Source organism: Tauraco erythrolophus, chromosome 10 (assembly GCF_009769465.1).
Source record: "Tauraco erythrolophus isolate bTauEry1 chromosome 10, bTauEry1.pri, whole genome shotgun sequence".
Classification (NCBI taxonomy): Eukaryota; Metazoa; Chordata; class Aves; order Musophagiformes; family Musophagidae; genus Tauraco; species Tauraco erythrolophus.
In genome coordinates this window covers 6,171,580-6,190,631 of record NC_141474.1, presented here as the reverse complement: position 1 = coordinate 6,190,631, position 19,052 = coordinate 6,171,580, and the positions used below count along the sequence as shown (strand labels likewise).

The window sequence follows — 19,052 nt, the reverse complement described above, 5'->3', positions numbered from 1 at the left end:
TCTCAAGCTGATGCATCGTCAGTTCAGCGAAAACGAGACAGTGCCAGCACACATGAGTGATTTCAGTCTTAGCAACTCTCACAATTCATTACTCAGTGGTAATTAGGTTATTTTTTTCATACAAAGCCAGTTTAAAGTCAGTGAGTGCAATCTCTAGCAGTACAAGTTCCAGAGATCCCTGTGACGTAATGTTCCCTACCAGACACTGCTGGGAAATGGGTCTGGACTGGCCAGAGCACATGCAGCGGAGTGTTTTCTCCAGCCCAGCTGAACAGGTCTCGTTCAGGTAAGAAGCAACCAAGGAGACCACAATCACAAGTGAGCTTAAGAATTAAGACTTGTCCGATTTGTGCGTGCGCTCATGCCTCCGTAGGGTACCTGACTCAGTGAAGGAATGACCACAGTAATTGCAAGAGTAGGGCTTCTCTCCAGTGTGGATGCGGTGATGGCGCCGGAGCGATGCCATCCGGGTGAACACCCCTCCGCACTCCTCGCAACAGAAAGGGTGCGCCCCAGAGTGAGTCTGCTGGTGACTTTTCAGCCTGGCCAGCTGGATGAAGGCCATGCCACACTCCTGACACTTATAGGGCTTGTCTTGCTGGTGAATCACCTTGTGTTTGGAAAGCAGGTTACGCTTACCGAAATCTTTGCCACACGTTGGACAGGCATAAGGTTTATAGTCGACTTCCTTGGAATTTTGCTGATCCTCAGCAGTGTGTTGGCGCACTATCGACCACGGGTTCCTGGCCATGCCGCTTCCCAAGATCACCATGGAGCGCTCTAGCTTGTGCACGCTGCGTAGGTGCCTCCAGACATCAGCCGTGCGAATGAAACCCTTGTCACACTCTGGACATCTGTGCGGCCTGTCACTAGAATGAATGAGCTTGTGCATCCGCAAATATTCCGCGCGGAAGAATTCTTTGGCACAGGTGGGACACCGGTATGAGTTTTTCACAAGGTGAGTTTGCTTATGTTCCTGCAGCTCGCTCATACCCTGGAAAGAGGAACCACACTTCTCGCACTGATATGGCAAAGATTCCCCAGAGAGAGGTTCCAGGTCCTCAACAAACCTGTCAGCAAGAACTGTATTTTCATTACTGTCACGCAGTATTCTCCCTGGTTTCTTGGACTGTGCAGAGGAACCGTGCTCTAAATCTTTATCTTCACACTGCAGGTCCAAGTTGGTATTGGAGGGGACAAATACCCCAGCTGTACTCTCACCTTGTTTCTGATAACAGGTCCCATAGGTTTCTTTGTCTTCACACTTCAACTCTGCAGAAAGCTCCTTCTTACCTGAAGGTCCAGAAGAGTTACAACAGGGACTGCATGTCTGCAAGTAATTCACATCTGCCTCCTTCTGGAGGCTGGATGTGTGGCCCACCTGCTCAGGGGTCTTTCTGGAATAATTCGAGAGCTTCTCATCTGTGTCCCAAATGTTATTCTCAGAGTCCCAATCTATCTTCACATCCATCCTCTGAGGCGTAGGCTGTGTTCATGTGCAGCTCATCAATGATGTGTGTACCAAGAACTTCAGGTCTTTCATGGTAAATTCATCTCATTCTCAGCTTTCTTTAAAGTCCTCCCTAGAAAATAAAACATGCATTTCATCAGTGATTTTTCTGATATTAACATAACATAAAGTCATCACAGTAAAGATTTTTTCCTGATTAAAACAATGAGACAGGCTATTAGTTATGCAGGAGAAACAGAATCATCTACTATTATATAAGTAGAAAATATACATTTAGCTTACAAAATACAGACAGACCACATTTAACAAAGTTAAATCGTCTGTCATAATCCAGCCTTCACTACAAACACAAATTGATACATAATTTCCATTTAAAATTCACCTAAAGATGAGAAATCTTCAGAACTCTGGGATGCAAACACTTTGGGCAAAGTCCTACACCATAGCTGCCCCCACCGCAGGTCTTTTTCCGAGGATTCATGCTTAATCCTTGTTTTTACCGTGCTAAATATGAACTAGGAGCACCAGTCACAAGGTGTTTTCTTTCAGAAAGTAGTTAGATAACGCAATGAGACCCAGAAACTGTGTCAGTCAAACAGCCAAACCCAGAAGCTATGTATGGAAAAGGGGGTCTGGAGAGCTCAGGAGCACCTTTGGCCTCCCATCCTGACCAGAATTATTGTAACTGTCTTGAGGATATTTGGGGTCCCTGTGCCCCTACCAACTAGCACCATGCAAAGAAGACATAAGCAAGGAAAGGTATGAAAGAGATGTCCAGAGAGCTTACTAATCGTCCTCCCAGGCTCCACAGCGCAGCTAGTCATCCTCCAGAGCTGGCCCACTGGAGCAGCTTCAAATTCTCTGGGTAAATTCCCTTTGCAGACCGGCCTCACTAGCAGAAAACATAAGCAACGAAAATTGGTCAGAAATATCCGTCTGAGTCACAAACTTTCTTGTGAAGAAGACACTTTCCTTTATGCCGTTCCAAGGTGTGGATTCACAAGAGCTTTTCTAGCTTCGTCCCAGCAGCCTCTGTTGACAGCAGCTCCACAGGGAGCTTTTGCTCACCTGGTTTAAACCCGCATTCACCTTGAATGAGCTAGTCTAAGCCCAGAAATTGCATTTTTCCCATTCTGACGGATAGCTTGGCAGCTCCTCTGACCCTCACCTTCTCCTTCACACCCACTTTTCATATTCCCTTTGCTCCCACTGTTTTTTCACTTCCTCTTAACTGTTTTTGTCTGGGTAACACTTCTCTGAAGACAAGCACATAGATGTATAAAAATGTATGTATGTAAAAACGTACATATTTCTGCATTTCCATGCATATACAAAGCTAGTTTCAGTAGGTTTCAACAGTCATAAAGGCACTACAGCAACGTGCATTAAGTGAAAGGTCTGATTCACATCTCAGAAAGGCCAGCTTCATGGGAGACACAAGCTGCGCTTTCTTCTGCTGCGATACAGAAAACAAGCCTGAATTAGTCCTCTTCATCAGTCACTGCCTGGAACAGAATGGCTCAAGTCACCCCCCAACTCCGACCGTCCCCATTAATTTAACACCGCGTGCAAACGAGCGGGAACTGTTCCTCACCTCCTGCAAGGGGCTGAGCACCTCCGGCAGCACGTAACTCAGCTGCTCTTCCCTTTGTTGAAGGAAAAAAAAAACTTTACAAAGGAGACTGGCACCGCTTGGCTCAAGAAAACTCCGACAGCAGCCTCTCCGGCTTCTACGGAGGGGGAGGGACACTTCAACCACGACGTAGGCTTGAAAACAACAAATAAACCCGAAATAAGTAGTTTATAAACAGATAACTTGTTGCTGCAGGTGGAATGAAACCCCAAACTTTTTCCCCCGTGGCGCAGGGGACCCTCCCGCTCCGCTGCCGCGCACACCGCCCCCAGCCCCGTCGCTCCCGGCGGCGGCACGGCGCGGCGCGGCGCGGCGCGGCGCGGCGCGGCGCGGCACGGCACGGCAAGGCACGGCAAGGCACGGCACGGGCCCCCGCCGCCCCCCGCCCTACCTGCGGGGCTCCCGCGCCGCGACCCCCCCGCCGCCGTTACCGCCACCGCGCAGCCCCTCGCGTCGCGCCGGCGCGTCGGTCCCCGGCGGCGGCGGCGCAGTCGCAGCGCGGCGCGGCCCGCGGCGGCCGGCGGCTGCCAGCGGCGGGGCGGGACCCGGCCCGCCACCCCCCGCCCCGCGTTCCCGGCCGCACCAGTCCTCGCTCCGGGAACGGCGACCGAGGGGAGGGCCGGGGCCCGGCCGCACCGCCCCCTCCCGGCTCCGGCGCCTCTTTCGAACTGCGGGGAAACATCCAGGTGGGCCGAGCGTTGGCCGACAGCGGGCAGCCGTCCTGCCCACCGCTCCTGCGGAAAGGCGCTCCCCCCGCGCTCCGGGGGACAGCAGCCTTCTCCCCAACTCCAGCCCGCAGCCATTCGCAGGGTGCTCCCCCCCGCAATGGCGATAACTGCGTGTCTTTCCGCAGAGGTTTGGCGGCGATTGGATTCACCTTCAAGCTTTGCTGTCGGAAGAAACAGGCTCTGCTCTGTCCATGTCCCCGACTTCCGTGCCCTGCATCCAGCTCGAATGAATGTTTCTTCACCCTGAGCGCCCAGAACCGCACTCGGTATCCTCAGCAAAGTCTCACCAGAGCCTTTCACAGCAGCATTACTTCCTTATTCCTAATGGAAGTCCTTTGCCCGACACATCTTAGGATCCCATTTGCCTTTTTCAAAGCCACAGTACAATCACAGTCCACAGGCTTTTTCAGCCTCCTTTCCTCCATCCCTTACAGCTGATAACCCACCAATTTGGCACAGAAAACGTCACCATTTCTGGAAGACATCCGATTTTTCTGTGGCTCTTCATCCCTCCCTCCTGTTCATATTCCCTGTCAGCACTTTTCATTCCCACATGTCCATTTTTACATTCTCGTCATTCACCTAGCTGTTTAACAGGAACCATCCAAGGTCCGAACACCCAGAAGTTCCACTGGGAACTTCCCAACACCTTCTGTTCAACTACAACCAGCAGTCCCAATGCAGTCCCTGTAGCGCTCTGGATTTCTCCTGCCCCGTTATCGTACCGACCAGTTCTGCACTTCCTGCAGCGGAACTACTCTCCAACATCACCGTGTCATCTCACAGACACTGCTCCCGCTTTTAACGCTGCGGTTCTGTTGCACACTGGACAGCTAAACAAAAAACTCTCCCTTTCGGAAGTGGGCTTCTAAAATTAACAGCAAATACAGAACTGAAGTTAAAAATGAACAGGAGTGTATATGACTAGCAAAATATGCAAATATGGTATATAAAAACACTCAATGTTCTGTTTCTTTGTGATCTCGCAGATCTTTCCAAAAATACGCCGCGTTTTTGTGATCTCACAGATCTCTCTAAAAATAAACATGAAACCAGAAACTACTCTGCTGGGAGTCGAGGGTGAGGAAAAGAAACGTACCTACCCCTTTCACACCAAAAAAGCGAGCTACTTTGGAGAGCACAGTAAGTGACAGCTCAGTTTCTTCAGATTAGGCAGTTAAAAAATAAATTAGCAACATTCCTTTCATGACAGTCCTTGCACCCATGAGAAACCCACGTGCAGCTTGGTATGGCGAACCTTGCGGGGAAAGAATCGTCATTCCAAGTCTCACAAAGTAGGAAAAAAACCTCAGAAGATTTTCATTATTTTTATTACCGTTTTTCTGAATTTAAAAATCTTAGACACTTCTTACTGCAATGCAGTAGCTGGGCAGGGTAAAGGCTTTCTTCCACCTAGACCCAAGATGCACGGAATCACGTATCCATTCCACCTCCCTCATGGAATACGAGCACACAACCCTCCCCTTGTTCATCACATTACTTGTAAGGAGTAAAATCTGAGCCCAGATGGCCCCAATATCTCCACAGCCAAGCATGCTTGTGGGGAGTGCAGATGATAAACGGCCATTTTTTAAAAATCCAAATCATGGTTCATTACAACTAGTGCATTAGAACACGAGGGGATATATGGAGGGAAGGGATGGATGAGTCATTCTGGCCAAGCGGGCTGTGCAGCCTAACAGTGACACTTCTGCAAAACCAGCACCAGAGGGTGGTGATAATGTAGACAGCGACACCATAACTTAGAGACCACATGTGCACAAACACTCTAACATGTCAGTCTTACAAGCGCAGATGCCCAGACGAGTCCAGCTAGTCCTGATCATATCCAACAACTGCACATCTCTGTAGACTTCAACCTCACACAACGGCAGCATTTCCTCTTGCACCTGCCAAGGAATGGCCTAATGCCAGCAACAATGGTCTTCCTCATAGAGATCAGGGAGGAAATGACCCAAGCATCTCCAGATGCTCCCGGTCCTCCTCCGGAGCATCAATAAGAAAGATGCTTTCATCATCCTCACGTATCCCTTCTTGAGGTTGCTCAGAGTGTTCAGGGTAAAAGCATTCTCAATGTTCATCTTCACACTGCAGGTTGAAGTTGATGGGTTGGTGTATGGATCATCCAGCTCATAGATCCAAATCAAGTTTCTCGGCAAGGCCCAGCACACAGGCGACTCAATGTCTAGCACACAGGTGACACATGAGGGGTGGGGTGGGGCGGCCCGCGGTTTGTAGAAGCAACCCAGCTTTGTATTGCCTTGAGGCACAGACGACCCCCGGGGAGCTGTGTAGATAGCTCAGCCCTGAGTTGTCTGGTGAGTCAGTGCTGCACTATTCAAAGAGAAGAAACTTGATTTGAGCCTTGAAATCCCTCAACAAAGAACACGCCCTGAGTCTCAATCCAACCATTGTCCAGTTGCCTGAGATAAGGTAAAGGGGAGCTGGAAGGTTCTTCCTTCAGACAATCGATAAGGGGAAACTCCCTGTCACACCCCCAAAGACCCCCCTCAGGCATGGTACCTACACAGTCATGTAAATCAGGGGATAAAAGCCCTATGATTTGGGTTGGGAATCGGGAGCTGCTTCTCCAACTACACAGCTGGTCTGTGAGGAGATTCTTCCCCCCTTCCCCCCTTGATCGGGAGCCGGCCATGGTAACTTCCCTGGGATGGAGAGCCCTTACCTGGAGGGGGAAGTGATTATTTAGCAGCTTTAAGTCTGGTGCGCTTCTGTGTTGTCTCCTTCGTGCGCTGCAATAGTGTATTCCGTGACTCTTGTGTGCTGTGACAGTGTATTGCAATAGTGTATATTTTGTTTTTAAATTGCGACAGTGCGTTCCTCCATTGTATCCATAAAAACCTGCAACAGTGGCGTACCGAATCTGCGAGTGCAGTTCAAGTGAGTTGTCAGCTTGAACCTCACAGTCAAACCTGTGAGTGCAGTGCAAATAAACCGTTTGCTTGAACCTTGTAGCCAAGTCTCTTGGCCACAGCTGGCTGAATTACGCTTCTGTAGTAAGTTTCAAAGGTCTCCTCTTCTTTGCACTGCAGTTCTATATGGATTTCTTGTCGGACTGAAGGTCTAGCAGGATGTACCCAGGCCTAGAAGGTGGTGAGTAATCTTGCTCCATCTCCAGCTGAAGGCTGGCTTTTCAGCCTACCCTTTTTGATGTTTGTCTGGACTCCCCTGAGTGTTCCTCACCTGTGTGACAACTGTCTGCCTCCATCCTATGGTACCATATAGTGCTTACTTGTTAGCAATTGCAGAGACAGGCAGTACAAATTCCTGTGACCCCTCATGGCTGGCTTCTTTCATGCCAGCTTCCTTAGAAAAGAAACAAGAATTTAATTGTCTGCCAGGCAAAGCTAGCATGTAATTGAAAATACTTTAGTAGTAATAAATAGAATCATAGAATGGTTTGGGTTGGAAGGGACCTCAAAGATCATCTAGTTCCAACCCCCCTGCCACGGGCAGGGACACCCTCCACTACACCAGGTTGCTCAAAGCCTCATCCAACCTGGCCTTGAACACTTCCAGGGATGGGGAAGCCACAGCTTCTCTGGGCAACCTGTGCCAGTGCCTCACCACCCTCATTGTAAAAAATTTCTTCCTTATATCTCATAGGTTAGATCAAGGACCCAGGGCAACTCTACTCAGTGCACCGTGTCTTCTGTTGTTGGTCCAAGATAAGACGGAACAGGGCTTCTCTGGCAAGGTAATAAAACCACTGTGTACACACCCCAACACTTAGATGGACAAAAGTGTCAACACACTCATAAAATTCCTGAGCACAGTCCTAGAACTAGCCTCTTGCTTTCACTAAAGAACAGGCCACTCTACTAATGTTTCCTTTTTAACCTAAAATAAAAAATGAAATTCAGAGGTCTTACCTCATGTACAGTGGTCTTCAGACGAATATACTTAGCTCTATCAAGTTCTCTATATTTTAATTTTTCCTCCTAATCCTGAGGTATTTAGAGTGTACTCTGCCTTCCATTTCATATGTTGTATTTATGAGCACATGATTTCACTAAATTCTGCATTCTAAGCCTTTTCCATCAGCCTTGATGAGTTATCCCAGCACACAAAAAAAAATAAGCTGTAATCCTCCAGGGGAAGAAGGCAAAAAATCAAGTGAAATACCTCTCTCTCTTCCCATATATGATTCCTATTAAAATTACGTGCTTTGTACCCTTCCTATGTTTATATTCCCAACACACATATATGGATCCCAAATCATTCCTTTTCTTTATGCTACCTCACTTTTATATGTTTTAAATGTGAAGAGTCTGTCAGGACGATGAGCCTCTGTCATCTACTATTTGTCAGGTAGATCTGCTTGGAAATTTTACTTTTTTTTTTTTTTTTAAAGGATCAGACTCTACATTCCCATTTTTCCATTAAATTGCTTAAAAAGTGCAAACTTGCTGTCACAATGGGGGCTTAAGACATTTTATGAAGGATTTAAAATCACATCCTATCAAATTTGAATTTTTATTGGCCATACAGGTTTCTCCCCGACACCTTGCTAATGTGTTTTAGGACTGCCATAAACACTTCAGAGAGCTTCAGATATTGTTTAACGCTTTAGAGAGCCTCAGGTCCTTCTATGTAAAATAAACAAAAAAAACCACCCACGTTTTCTTCTAAGTAGGAGCTGAATTCAGAGAGACTTAACTGACATTGGGCTGAACCTTGAATTTTTAACTCCCCAGGGCAAAGAAGGGCTCCCTGTAGCACACTGAACTCTGGTGAAAGACTAGCAATAGTTGTTTACTGTTAGAGAGACTCAATTTTGCAAGGACACCACCACAGCACCCAACAGCAAGCGCTCTCCTACCCAAGCTCATCACACCACATGCAACATGCTTACAGCCACAGAGAGGGAGAGTGAGCAGCCAGTGCTCCCTGCTGAGGGCGTGATTAAAAGAAGGTTCAGGATCTCCGATGCTGTCCTCTCTCAAATCAGCTGGAGCAAGGTTCCACTGTCCATGGCCAGCTCCAGCCTGTTACTGTAACATGCTTTTTTCTGTGAAGCTTGCCAGGATCTTCTAGGTCCTTGGGTCCCAGTCACCTGGCATCTCATAAACAAGGCATTCGTAAGAAACGAACCCTTTGAGAAAAACTAGTCCTAACTACAGCAAAAATCAGACACAGATACAAAATCTAGAGTCGAGCTGTAAAGAACATGGAACAATCAACAGGAAGAAAGCAAGTAAGGACTGCAATAAGCAGGCTAGTCAAGGAATGACTTTCTGGCACGCTTTCGTTTCTCAAACTTGCATTTTCCTTTGCACCTATTGACCTAGACTGTTAGCAAGCTGCTATGCAAGACTATTGTCCGATTCCACGAACATCCCAGCCCAACTCTGACAGCTCCGTTCCAGTAAGCTGACCCCTCAGGCGCGGGCAGGAGGTGCACATGCAGGAACATCCACACCCCACGGCTCTCTGCAACGACAGGCTGTGGTTTTAAAGGAAACTTCTCTGTTATCTGCACACGTACCTTTCACATGCTTAGTTCTGAGAACCCACAAAACACGTACACGAGCTTGTTCAGGAGCTACAGGAGAAACCTCTACCTGTTGAACAGTTCCCCAAACACCCTTGGTCTGTGCTCATTGGTTTTTATTGTCACTCTTGGATTAACAGGTTGACTCAGGAAAGCATTTGATAATCTACTCAAATTACCATTCAGCATAAAGGATTTTTACTGGAGTACCTGATTAGGCGCGAGACATTTTTTTTTAGCGGTGCAGCAGGAAAACACACACCCTCCGAGAGTTCCCTTTTTGCTCAAAGCGGAACCTGAGCGAGCAGCTCTGACTGAAACACGGCGCTTCGCTCCAGCTACCCCAAAAACCCGGGAGGGGCGGCCCTCTCCGCAGCAGCCCCCGCCGCCCGCACTCCCCCACCGTGCGCGGCGGGACCGGACCGGACCGGGCATTGCGGGGCCCCACGGGCGAGGGCACCGCCACCCACTCGTCCCCGCCGTCGCGACCCGCCATGTTGCCCCGCGACCCTCTGCCCCCGCTGATGACGCGGCCGTAGCCCCGCCCCGGCCTGACGGACAGCTGCCGCCACCAATCGGCGGCCGCAGCCCGGCTGTCGGTCAGAGCCCTCGCCGCCAATCGCGAAGCGCGCGGAGGGCGGCCCGGGGCAGCCCACGACCGCTCCCAAGGGACCGCGGCGCCGAGGGCGGCCCCCTTCAAACCGTCCGGTGAACGGCGGCCCCGGGACCGGCCCCGGCACACCTCCAGTGACCGGCACAGCCGGAGATCAGCCCCTGTCACACCCCCTGGGACTGACACCGGCAGGGACCGCCCCATCACATCCCCAGCGTGACTGACATCAGCAGGGACCGCCCCCATCACATCCCCAGCGTGACTGACACCAACAGGGACCGCCCCATCACATCCCCAGTGTGACTGACACCAACAGGGACCGCCCCATCACATCCCCAGCGTGACTGACACCAGAAGGGACCTCCCCTGTCACACCCCCAGTGTGACTGACACCAACAGGGACCGCCCCATCACATCCCCAGCATGACTGACACCAGCAGGGACCGCCCCGTCACACCCCCAGTGTGACTGACACCAGCAGGGACCGACCCCATCACATCCCCAGCATGACTGACACCAACAGGGACCGCCCCCATCACATCCCCAGTGTGACTGACACCGTCAGGGATCGCCCCGTCACATCCCCAGTGTGACTGACACCAACAGGGACCGCCCCATCACATCCCCAGCATGACTGACACCAGCAGGGACCACCCCTGTCACATCCCCAGCGTGACTGACACCAGCAGGGACCACCCCATCACATCCCCAGTGTGACTGACACCAGCAGGGACCGCCCCATCACATCCCCAGTGTGACTGACACCAACAGGGACCGCCCCATCACATCCCCAGCGTGACTGACACCGTCAGGGATCGCCCCGTCACATCCCCAGTGTGACTGACACCAACAGGGACCGCCCCATCACATCCCCAGCATGACTGACACCAGCAGGGACCACCCCTGTCACATCCCCAGCGTGACTGACACCAGCAGGGACCACCCCATCACATCCCCAGTGTGACTGACACCAGCAGGGACCGCCCCATCACATCCCCAGTGTGACTGACACCAACAGGGACCGCCCCATCACATCCCCAGCGTGACTGACACCAGCAGGGACCGCCCCTGTCACACCCCCAGTGTGACTGACACCAACAGGGACCGCCCCATCACATCCCCAGCGTGACTGACACCAACAGGGACCGCCCCATCACACCCCCAGTGTGACTGACACAGTTATGGACCAGCCATGGAAAACACCTTGTCAGGGCATAAAGGACCGCAAAACAAACCGGAGTGCCTTATCTCTGTTATATGTTCAAGCCCACCTGCTCAATCCCTCTCCGAAACACTCCCGTGGGATGGGAAGGATGTTTATCTGCTGGAGGTCTTTAAAATAAACTTTTAAATGCCCACAAATTCCTTGGGTTCGGGGTGAAATCGTTGACATGCGACTGTAACAGGGTTAGGGATGCTGAGGCGCGGTGTGACACAGCTCTTTTTCCTGCACTTCATCCCAATTTCGTGCTGACAGCCTGCATCCCAGCTTCTCAAGATTTTCCCCACCCCTGCAAAAGTCTTACACAGGTTCAACAATTTTAGGGACAGCTTGTTCCTAATCAAAAGCCATGGAGTTTGGAAGACTGAAAACTCTCCTGGGGACATCAGTTCCCACCAGTTTATCAGTACAGCCTTCATCACCACTGTGACACACAGTCAACGCTTTGTTTTTCACGTAAAATCTTCCGTCTGTACATTAACACACATTTTTTAACAAGGCAGGATGTCTGGATACAGCGTGGAGCTCCAACAGCAGACCGAAGCCGGGGTCTGCCATACCTGTCGCACGCTGTGATTTATTCTCCAGCCAGCTGAGCTGCCCACAGGTAACGGAGAGATGGCTGCACGGGAGAGCGTGAGTGCACAGTGTATATGAGCAATCCCCTAAATATACAGGCTATACGGGAGAAGCCTCCAGATCCAGGACTCTCTGCTAAATCAAGTCAGGGGTATGATGCCTGTGCTATGCAGATGAGCTGTCATATTGTCTCCCACACAAGACTGTCTCCAAAGGAACCTACACCTACTGCGAATATCCTGCAGCATATGGACATTTATAGGTCAACCTGGAAAAAGCGAGAGTAATGATTGTCCAAAAAAAGCAGGAACCCAAATAATTTTCCAGTGTTATTTTGGAAAATGCAGACACGGAACAGGCTGAATTATACATACCTGAGAGCTGTTAGAAAATGTCAGATTGCCTCTAAAATGCATTAGAAGAAAAAAGAAAATGCCTCCAGCTTTCTGGTGCAAGAAGAGAATGCAGGAAGTAAATAAGATTCCCTAATAAAAGTTGGTGCTGGGATGAATTTGCAAGCGTATTCTAACCCTCTCTTGTGCTGAGGACAGAGTCTGGGGTCTCATCCTAACGACCAGAAACATCATCAGGCTGAAACTCTGACAGAAGAGCTGCACTTTCACTGCAGGAGCAGCCGTGATGTATAAAGCCAGGAACTCCTCCCATAACGATTTCAGAGCAAATCCAGAATATTTGTTACCCTTCTCGAAACTGAGCTGGAAAAAAACCCCAACTTCTCGCGCCAACTCTATGAAAACAACACATGTGTCTTGACAGCATACCGTTAGATGATTGAAAAATGAAGACCAACCAACAATGCAATATTCTGGGCATTGGGGGAGGAAGGGAACTGGCAGATCCTGAAGTCCGTTCGTGTTTCCAAACACTCCGCGTTCACCTCCAGCATGTACCTGCCACATCTCCCAGTTGTATGCACCAACCTCAGTATATTTTTCCAAAGCTTCATGCTCTGAAAAGAGCTGAACCCTCTGTTGCTGACTGATGCTTCTGCTGGAGAGCTGAGATTTCTATAATTAGCATCAGAGAGAATTTGAGGAAAGAGCTGTCTCTTTTTCCTTTTTCTTTCTTTTTTTTTTTTTTTGTTAATTCGGATGTTGCACATTTTAAAACAAAACGTTTTACTCAAACATCAGCACATCGGTTCATAATTGCAGAGTAAGGAAGAGGAGCATGTCACTAGTTGGAAAAACATGAAATTTTCAGGGAAGCAACTGAAGCGTTTGCACAGAAGGGGGCATCTGCTTGCGCTCGGTTGTCAGGAAACTTGTACAGCAGAGACTTACGCTTTATGAGAGAAGGGAAAAAAAAACAGCAAACTATAGAAACACCTGCTTTCCCTTCTGTCCTGTGTGTGCAAACTCTCATTAGATGACTTATAGGATGGCAGTTTGATTGGCAGTTCCTTGCCACCAGAACGGATCCTTCTCATCTCTGCTGGGATCTGTGCACCCACATGCAGGACTGTGCTGGGGACAGTGTTCACAAAGGTCGCATCATTCAAAGGAAAGAATCCCCCTGCCCTGAATGTTTCGGTCACCACTGGGATGACCAAAGTGCCCGTCTTTGCATGTTTGTATGTTTGAGCCTTTTTTTTTTCGCATGTTTGCGCCTTTTTTTTTGCATGTTTGCATGTTTGAACCTTTTTCCTTTGGCTCCTTTTCAGTTTTCTTTGTTATAATCCTCTGGAAGAGTCAAGGCATAAACATCAATTGCCAACAGGCATCTATTGAGCCCAAACTGGCCGCTTTTTAGCCACTGCAGTCTGCCGTCTCCCATGAAAGAGAAATTTGGAGTCAAAATGGTTGTTTGGGACTAGGGACATCAGGGCAGCAGAGAAACTTTGCCTCCAAACAACAAAACGGTCCTCCTCCTGCAAACGCTCCGTAAGAGCCTTTCTCTGGCAGGGAGCTGAATCTATACTGTCCCACGCATATGAGGTGGCCATGGCAGTACTGGCAAGGTCCGTGCCAGCATTGTAGCTTTGCAGGCTGAACTGCTCCAGCAAAATCCCTTTGCACTGCCCACAGCTACTGACTGTACGAGAAGGACAACCAGCTTATATTAAACACACAAATATCCCAGTGAAACCCCTCTTACTTATGAGGCACAAAAGGTCTGGTTTGAGTCGTGTTTAGCAGCCTTCCTGACCTGAAGTCTAACAAACGCACCATCATCTTCCTACACCGGGGAGATATCACAAAACACTTACCTGAAATAGAGGCATCTATTCTCCATCTGGTAGGAAAACAAGCTTAACATTTGAAACCGCGAGATGGGAGCAAACAAAGTCCTGAATGAGCGCAGAAGGGAACAGAATGTAATAAAACTAAACAGGTAATCGCTGACAGATTATCTGGAGACACAGGCTAATGCCAAACGAACCAGGAGAGAGAGCTTAAAAATAACCGATAACCGAAGCGCGGCGCCAGGGCAGGGTGTGGTAACAGGCAATCTCATTCTTGGCATCTCTGTGTTTGCTCTTTTGAAATGCTGCAGTTATTTGGATTAAAAAACGTCACTTCCATGAATCCAGGTAATGTTACTGGTATCATTTTGCACACAGATACTCTACGTGTTTGCACAGAAAGTAAACCTTACTTTATCTAAAACGATCAACTTGCTGAGTAAAATATAAGTTTTCCTACTTTTTTTTTTCCCCAGAGAACTGAAACTTGAGGTAATGAATCAGAAACTGTAAAACGATTGGAAAACACCTGGAAAAAGAGGTTTAAAATAGTTATTTCTTGTTCAGCTGAAGAACCTATCGGTTATCCATCCTAGAATGAATTAGTGAAAACCACACAGATTGGCAAGCTCAGCACAAAATTTCTGACCTGAATCAATTTCGTATTTGACAGGATAAAATACTGCTACTTAGAAGAGCTAGCTGAACACCACCTACGAAGCGTGCATGCTGATGAGCTCTCAGAGGGGAAATGGCTCGGCAAACCCAGTCTCATTTTGAGGGAACATATTTGAGAGATGCGACAAGTGTGAGGAGCAATCAGGGCACGGGCTGGGTGCCTTTGGGTCCCCAGGTCTGCCTTGGGGTGCGATTCTGGCCACTGTATCCTTTTGGGTGACTTGTAAATCGAAGGATCACGGGCAACACAGAGCAGCCAACGTAATCAAAGCTGCTGTCATAGGTAATAACTTCAAGATTCCCAAACTGCTTATAAGTACATGGTATCCATATAAAAATTAATGACCCATTGACTGCAAACAGCAAAGTACAAGGCAAAACCAGATTTGTTGATGTATCTATTTGCCATTTGCTGCCTGTCCTCACAATAAAAGTGTTTCTGGTTATGGTTACTGTTAATTGCTTTTTATCTAACAGTGGAGCTAAGAGGTTTCAGCTGAGATGGGGTTTCACAGTGTTAGGCAATTACACAAACATCCAGATGCACAAAAATTCCCTGGTTTGTAATCTCGACAAGGCAGAACACAGTGAGTTATCTTGGGCCTAAAGAGAGGTTTCTGATCTGGAGGAAAAAAGAAAAAAAAAAAGGGTCTGACTGACCAAGGAAGCATCAGGGAAGGTGAAAAAATGAATCACTGCCTCCTTGTGCTTCATCTGTTACAGCTCACAGATTAAAAATTCAACCACGGTTGCCTGAATTTTAACTCATCAACAGGAACACACAGAAGCATCGTATTTTCAAACACACCACATCTTCTGAAGACGTTCCTCCTAAGGAGGGCTTCCTTGTGTGGTGTCATTATCTCCGACAGATCTGCTTTGGAAATTTCCTCTCGGGGCTCCTCCAAGTTGACAAGTGAATTCTCTGCATCAGAAATATTTGTTCAGAGGCTGCCAGGCTCATCAGTCACTTCTCCGAGAAGGAGGCAGTCCGGGGGGGATTCTGCTCTTCCCGCTCTTATTGCCCCTGCAAAAATGACATTATTGAGGGGACAATGGCTACAGCCACACTCCTGGGCCACTTGCCCCTCTATGACACTGCTCATTCCTCAGTGTCAAGGCTGGGAACGACACTGCTGGCTGTCCTTGGTCCTCACAGCCAAATCACTTCAAGCTGAGGCTTTGAGCAACCTGGTCTAGTGGAAGATGTCTCTGCCTGTGGCAGGGAGGTTGGAACTAGTTGATCTTTGAGGTCACTTCCAACCCAAACTGTTCTATGATTCTATGATCACAAACACACCAAAGGCGAGAGGGTAACCTGGATTAGCCTGAGCAGGACTTCCAGCCCCTTGGGCACACCCTGCCCTGGGAATTCGGAGGGATAAGACATCTCTGCTGGCTGCCAGCCACTGACACAGGGCTAATTATTTGAGACCTATCCAGACAGAAGGGAAAAACAAACAACCCCCTGGTCACCTCCAGCATGGGATTGTTTAACACGCACCTTTGGTCTGATGGTAATTCTTCATGGGCTGTACAAGTGATTTATGGCATGGCCGTGTAGCGTCACGGGTGGACAAGGAGAGGATGGCTGGATCTCAGGCAGCATCTAGACTGGTGGGTTACCAAAGGCCTCTGACAGCTCCTGATTTACTTAATGAAGAGCTCTTTCCTACAGCTCTGACTGCCGCTTCATCATTCATCATTAACAAAGCACTTAGGTGCCTTATCTCTGAGCAGCGAGATTTCTTGTGTACACATAAATCAGCCTCCCTCTAGCAAGAAAGCTCAGTTTTCACCCAGCCAGCTCTTTCTGAAAGCGAAGGCTCTGCCACAAGAAAGAAAAACACCTTCCCCTTTTCTTTCTCAGACATACTACATGACAGTCTTTTCCCTTTCAAATGTTATTCACTACTTTTCATTCCATGTTCCCCAATTATTAAAATGATTTTGCTTAGACAGGGACAGGCAAAGCGTAGTGTAGTTCCTTCGTCTTGTTTTTTCATCTTCTGTGTTTTTGTCACACAAGCGAAGATTTGATTTGGTCTCTTTGAAAGACAGTTAGGGACTCATTTGTCGTGATTATTCCACTTGTAAGCTGGTGCTGCTCTGCTACGCGTCTGAAACCAGATGAACCCATTGGTGAACATGTGAGGTTTTGAAAGGTGTCGCAGGAGAAAAAGTGTTATTAGTTCATCCCTCTAACAAAGGTATCGTGCTGGATTTTCAGCCCCGCCGTTACTGCTGTGTCTGTGGTTTCTGAAGCCAAAAGATGAAGGTTCATTAATTAACAAAAGAAGCGGGGAGATAATCTCGTGATTAAGTTATTGAAGTGGGACCTGGGAGAACTGGGTTGATTTCTCAGTCCTGGACTGGTTGCTATGTGATCTTATTCAAATCGCTGCATGGAGATAAACGCAAAACGTTGGTAGTGCCAGCTCCCCACAGGCTGCAGGCGCTGTGGGCAGGGGCTGCTGCGCATTATATTTTTCATTATTGCCAGCTGGAGTCAGTTCTGCTGTAAGACAAATGGAAATAACCCCCCCAACCCTAAACACATTTCGTTCTGCAACTGGCCTTTGCTCAAGCTCTCTATTTTTCCAGAATCTCCTGTGATTGACTAAATCACTCCTTTTAATGTTTTTCCCCTTTCTTCTGTTTCCTAGTGAATGTCTTTACCTTCTGTCTGTTGCAAATGTGAACAGTTTTAATTAGGTGCTGCTGAAATGTCTTTTGCAGTTTGGCATCCTGTTTGGTTTCGCTTCTCTCGTTCTCTTTGCAGTTCTGTTCCTTCCCACATTGCTTATGTTTTCTTGTTTGTGGAAGCTCTTCTTTATATGCATAATTTAATCATGCTGCACTTCAATTTCATCTCTAATAAGCATAAATACAGAAAAGGGCATCTGAAGCCCATCTCTCCAGATGCTTCTTAAATAGACCTCTTTTCCTCTAGCGTGTTCCTCAATGTTACGGGTTTCCAGCTGGACTCAAGGACAAAGCGCTCAGCTCAGCTCAATGGATTTATTATGTTTTCAATTATATTCCTAAATGACTTCATTTCTCCTACAACTTTAGAGATCATACTGAGCGTACACCTTCAACTGAGGTCCAGAACAGCACGGAACGGCTCAAGAAACTCAACAAAGAACCAAAACCCCCAGGCTGGAGCTATTAAACCCAGTTCCTTATCCTCTCCTTTTCCTGCTCTAGGGTTGAACCAGGTTTTGCTTTTGCTGAAGTTATCCTTATTGTGTCAGCAGCAAATCTACATGGTATTCTTTCCCCACGGAAATTTGCTATTGGTGTCTCACCACTCCCTCCTCAGTGCTCTAATCTGTAAGCACTGGATATCACAAGTCATTTTTCTATATTAACTAGATCACTGTTGATCTAGTTACATCCAGCTTATCTGGGGAAGTCAGTAATTTCAATTAAGCTGTGTTATGCATTTACTTCTAGTTTTATAAAAGAAGACAGACTTTCCCTTTTATTCTTCTTGATCTCCAACAGTAATACAAGAAAAATAAAAAATTGGGCTGAAGTGAACTGCAGAGGTCTGGCCGTTCACCTCTCTGACACAAGGGCATGATCATCTACACCTAAATCCACACTGAAGAGATCTTTAACAGGCTGCACACACAAACTTTTCAGGTGCAGCCTCTGTAATCTCTCCCACGACCTGCTCTAGCATTTACCCTGTACCTATCATGACCACGTTTTCTTTCCCTCCTCTGTCATGTTCGAACTGTCTGCTTTGCTATTGTCTAAGCCCACTTCTTCTTCTCCCACCCAGCCTACGTGTGGCGAGCATGATTTTTACAAACGTGCGGTCTGTTATCAGATCTCCTCGCTTACATTCCTTCCCTTGGCTGCTGACCTGGGCCAGTCCCCGTAGAGAAGTGGCAGAGAGCAGGCAGTGCACCCTCTGAGAGCATAGGTTTGGGCTGAAGTCAACTCCACAAAAAGAAAAAAAAAAGTATTTGAGAAGCAAGGATTAGGAAGATGAATTTTATGAGAAGTGAGCAAATTAGTAGTGACGCTTCTTTAAAATTCATTTTTCTGAGGTTTGACATAAGCCACTCAGGCGATCGCCTCCTATCATGTTATCAGGGACAGCTGCCTTGCTGCAATGAAATCATTTCGCCATGCGTGGAAGAAGAGAGGATTAGACACAAGAAGACTTGGGGTGTGATGAATGGAATTAACAGGCGAACCCGCACGCTGTGCAGTGTCTGCCCTGCCTCCATCCATGGGAAGGTGACAAATATGGCACTTCCTTGTGCTTTGAGGTATCAACAAAACCCTTTGATGGTGCTCTGGGGTGGGACATTTGGCTTTATCCTGACCATGAGAAGTACACAGGCTTATTCCTTCTTCCACGCCTCT

The 19,052-nt window shown here is 48.1% G+C and overlaps 1 protein-coding gene across 1 annotated transcript; it reads right to left on the bottom strand.

The window, feature by feature from the left end:
• Nucleotides 1-331: 331 nt before the first annotated feature.
• LOC104383746 (uncharacterized) lies at nucleotides 332-1,474 on the bottom strand. The gene has a single exon (XM_009991978.2). The coding sequence runs from the start codon at nucleotides 1,469-1,471 to the stop codon at nucleotides 332-334; it is 1,140 nt and encodes a 379-aa protein (XP_009990280.2). The 5' UTR covers nucleotides 1,472-1,474.
• Nucleotides 1,475-19,052: the final 17,578 nt, after the last annotated feature.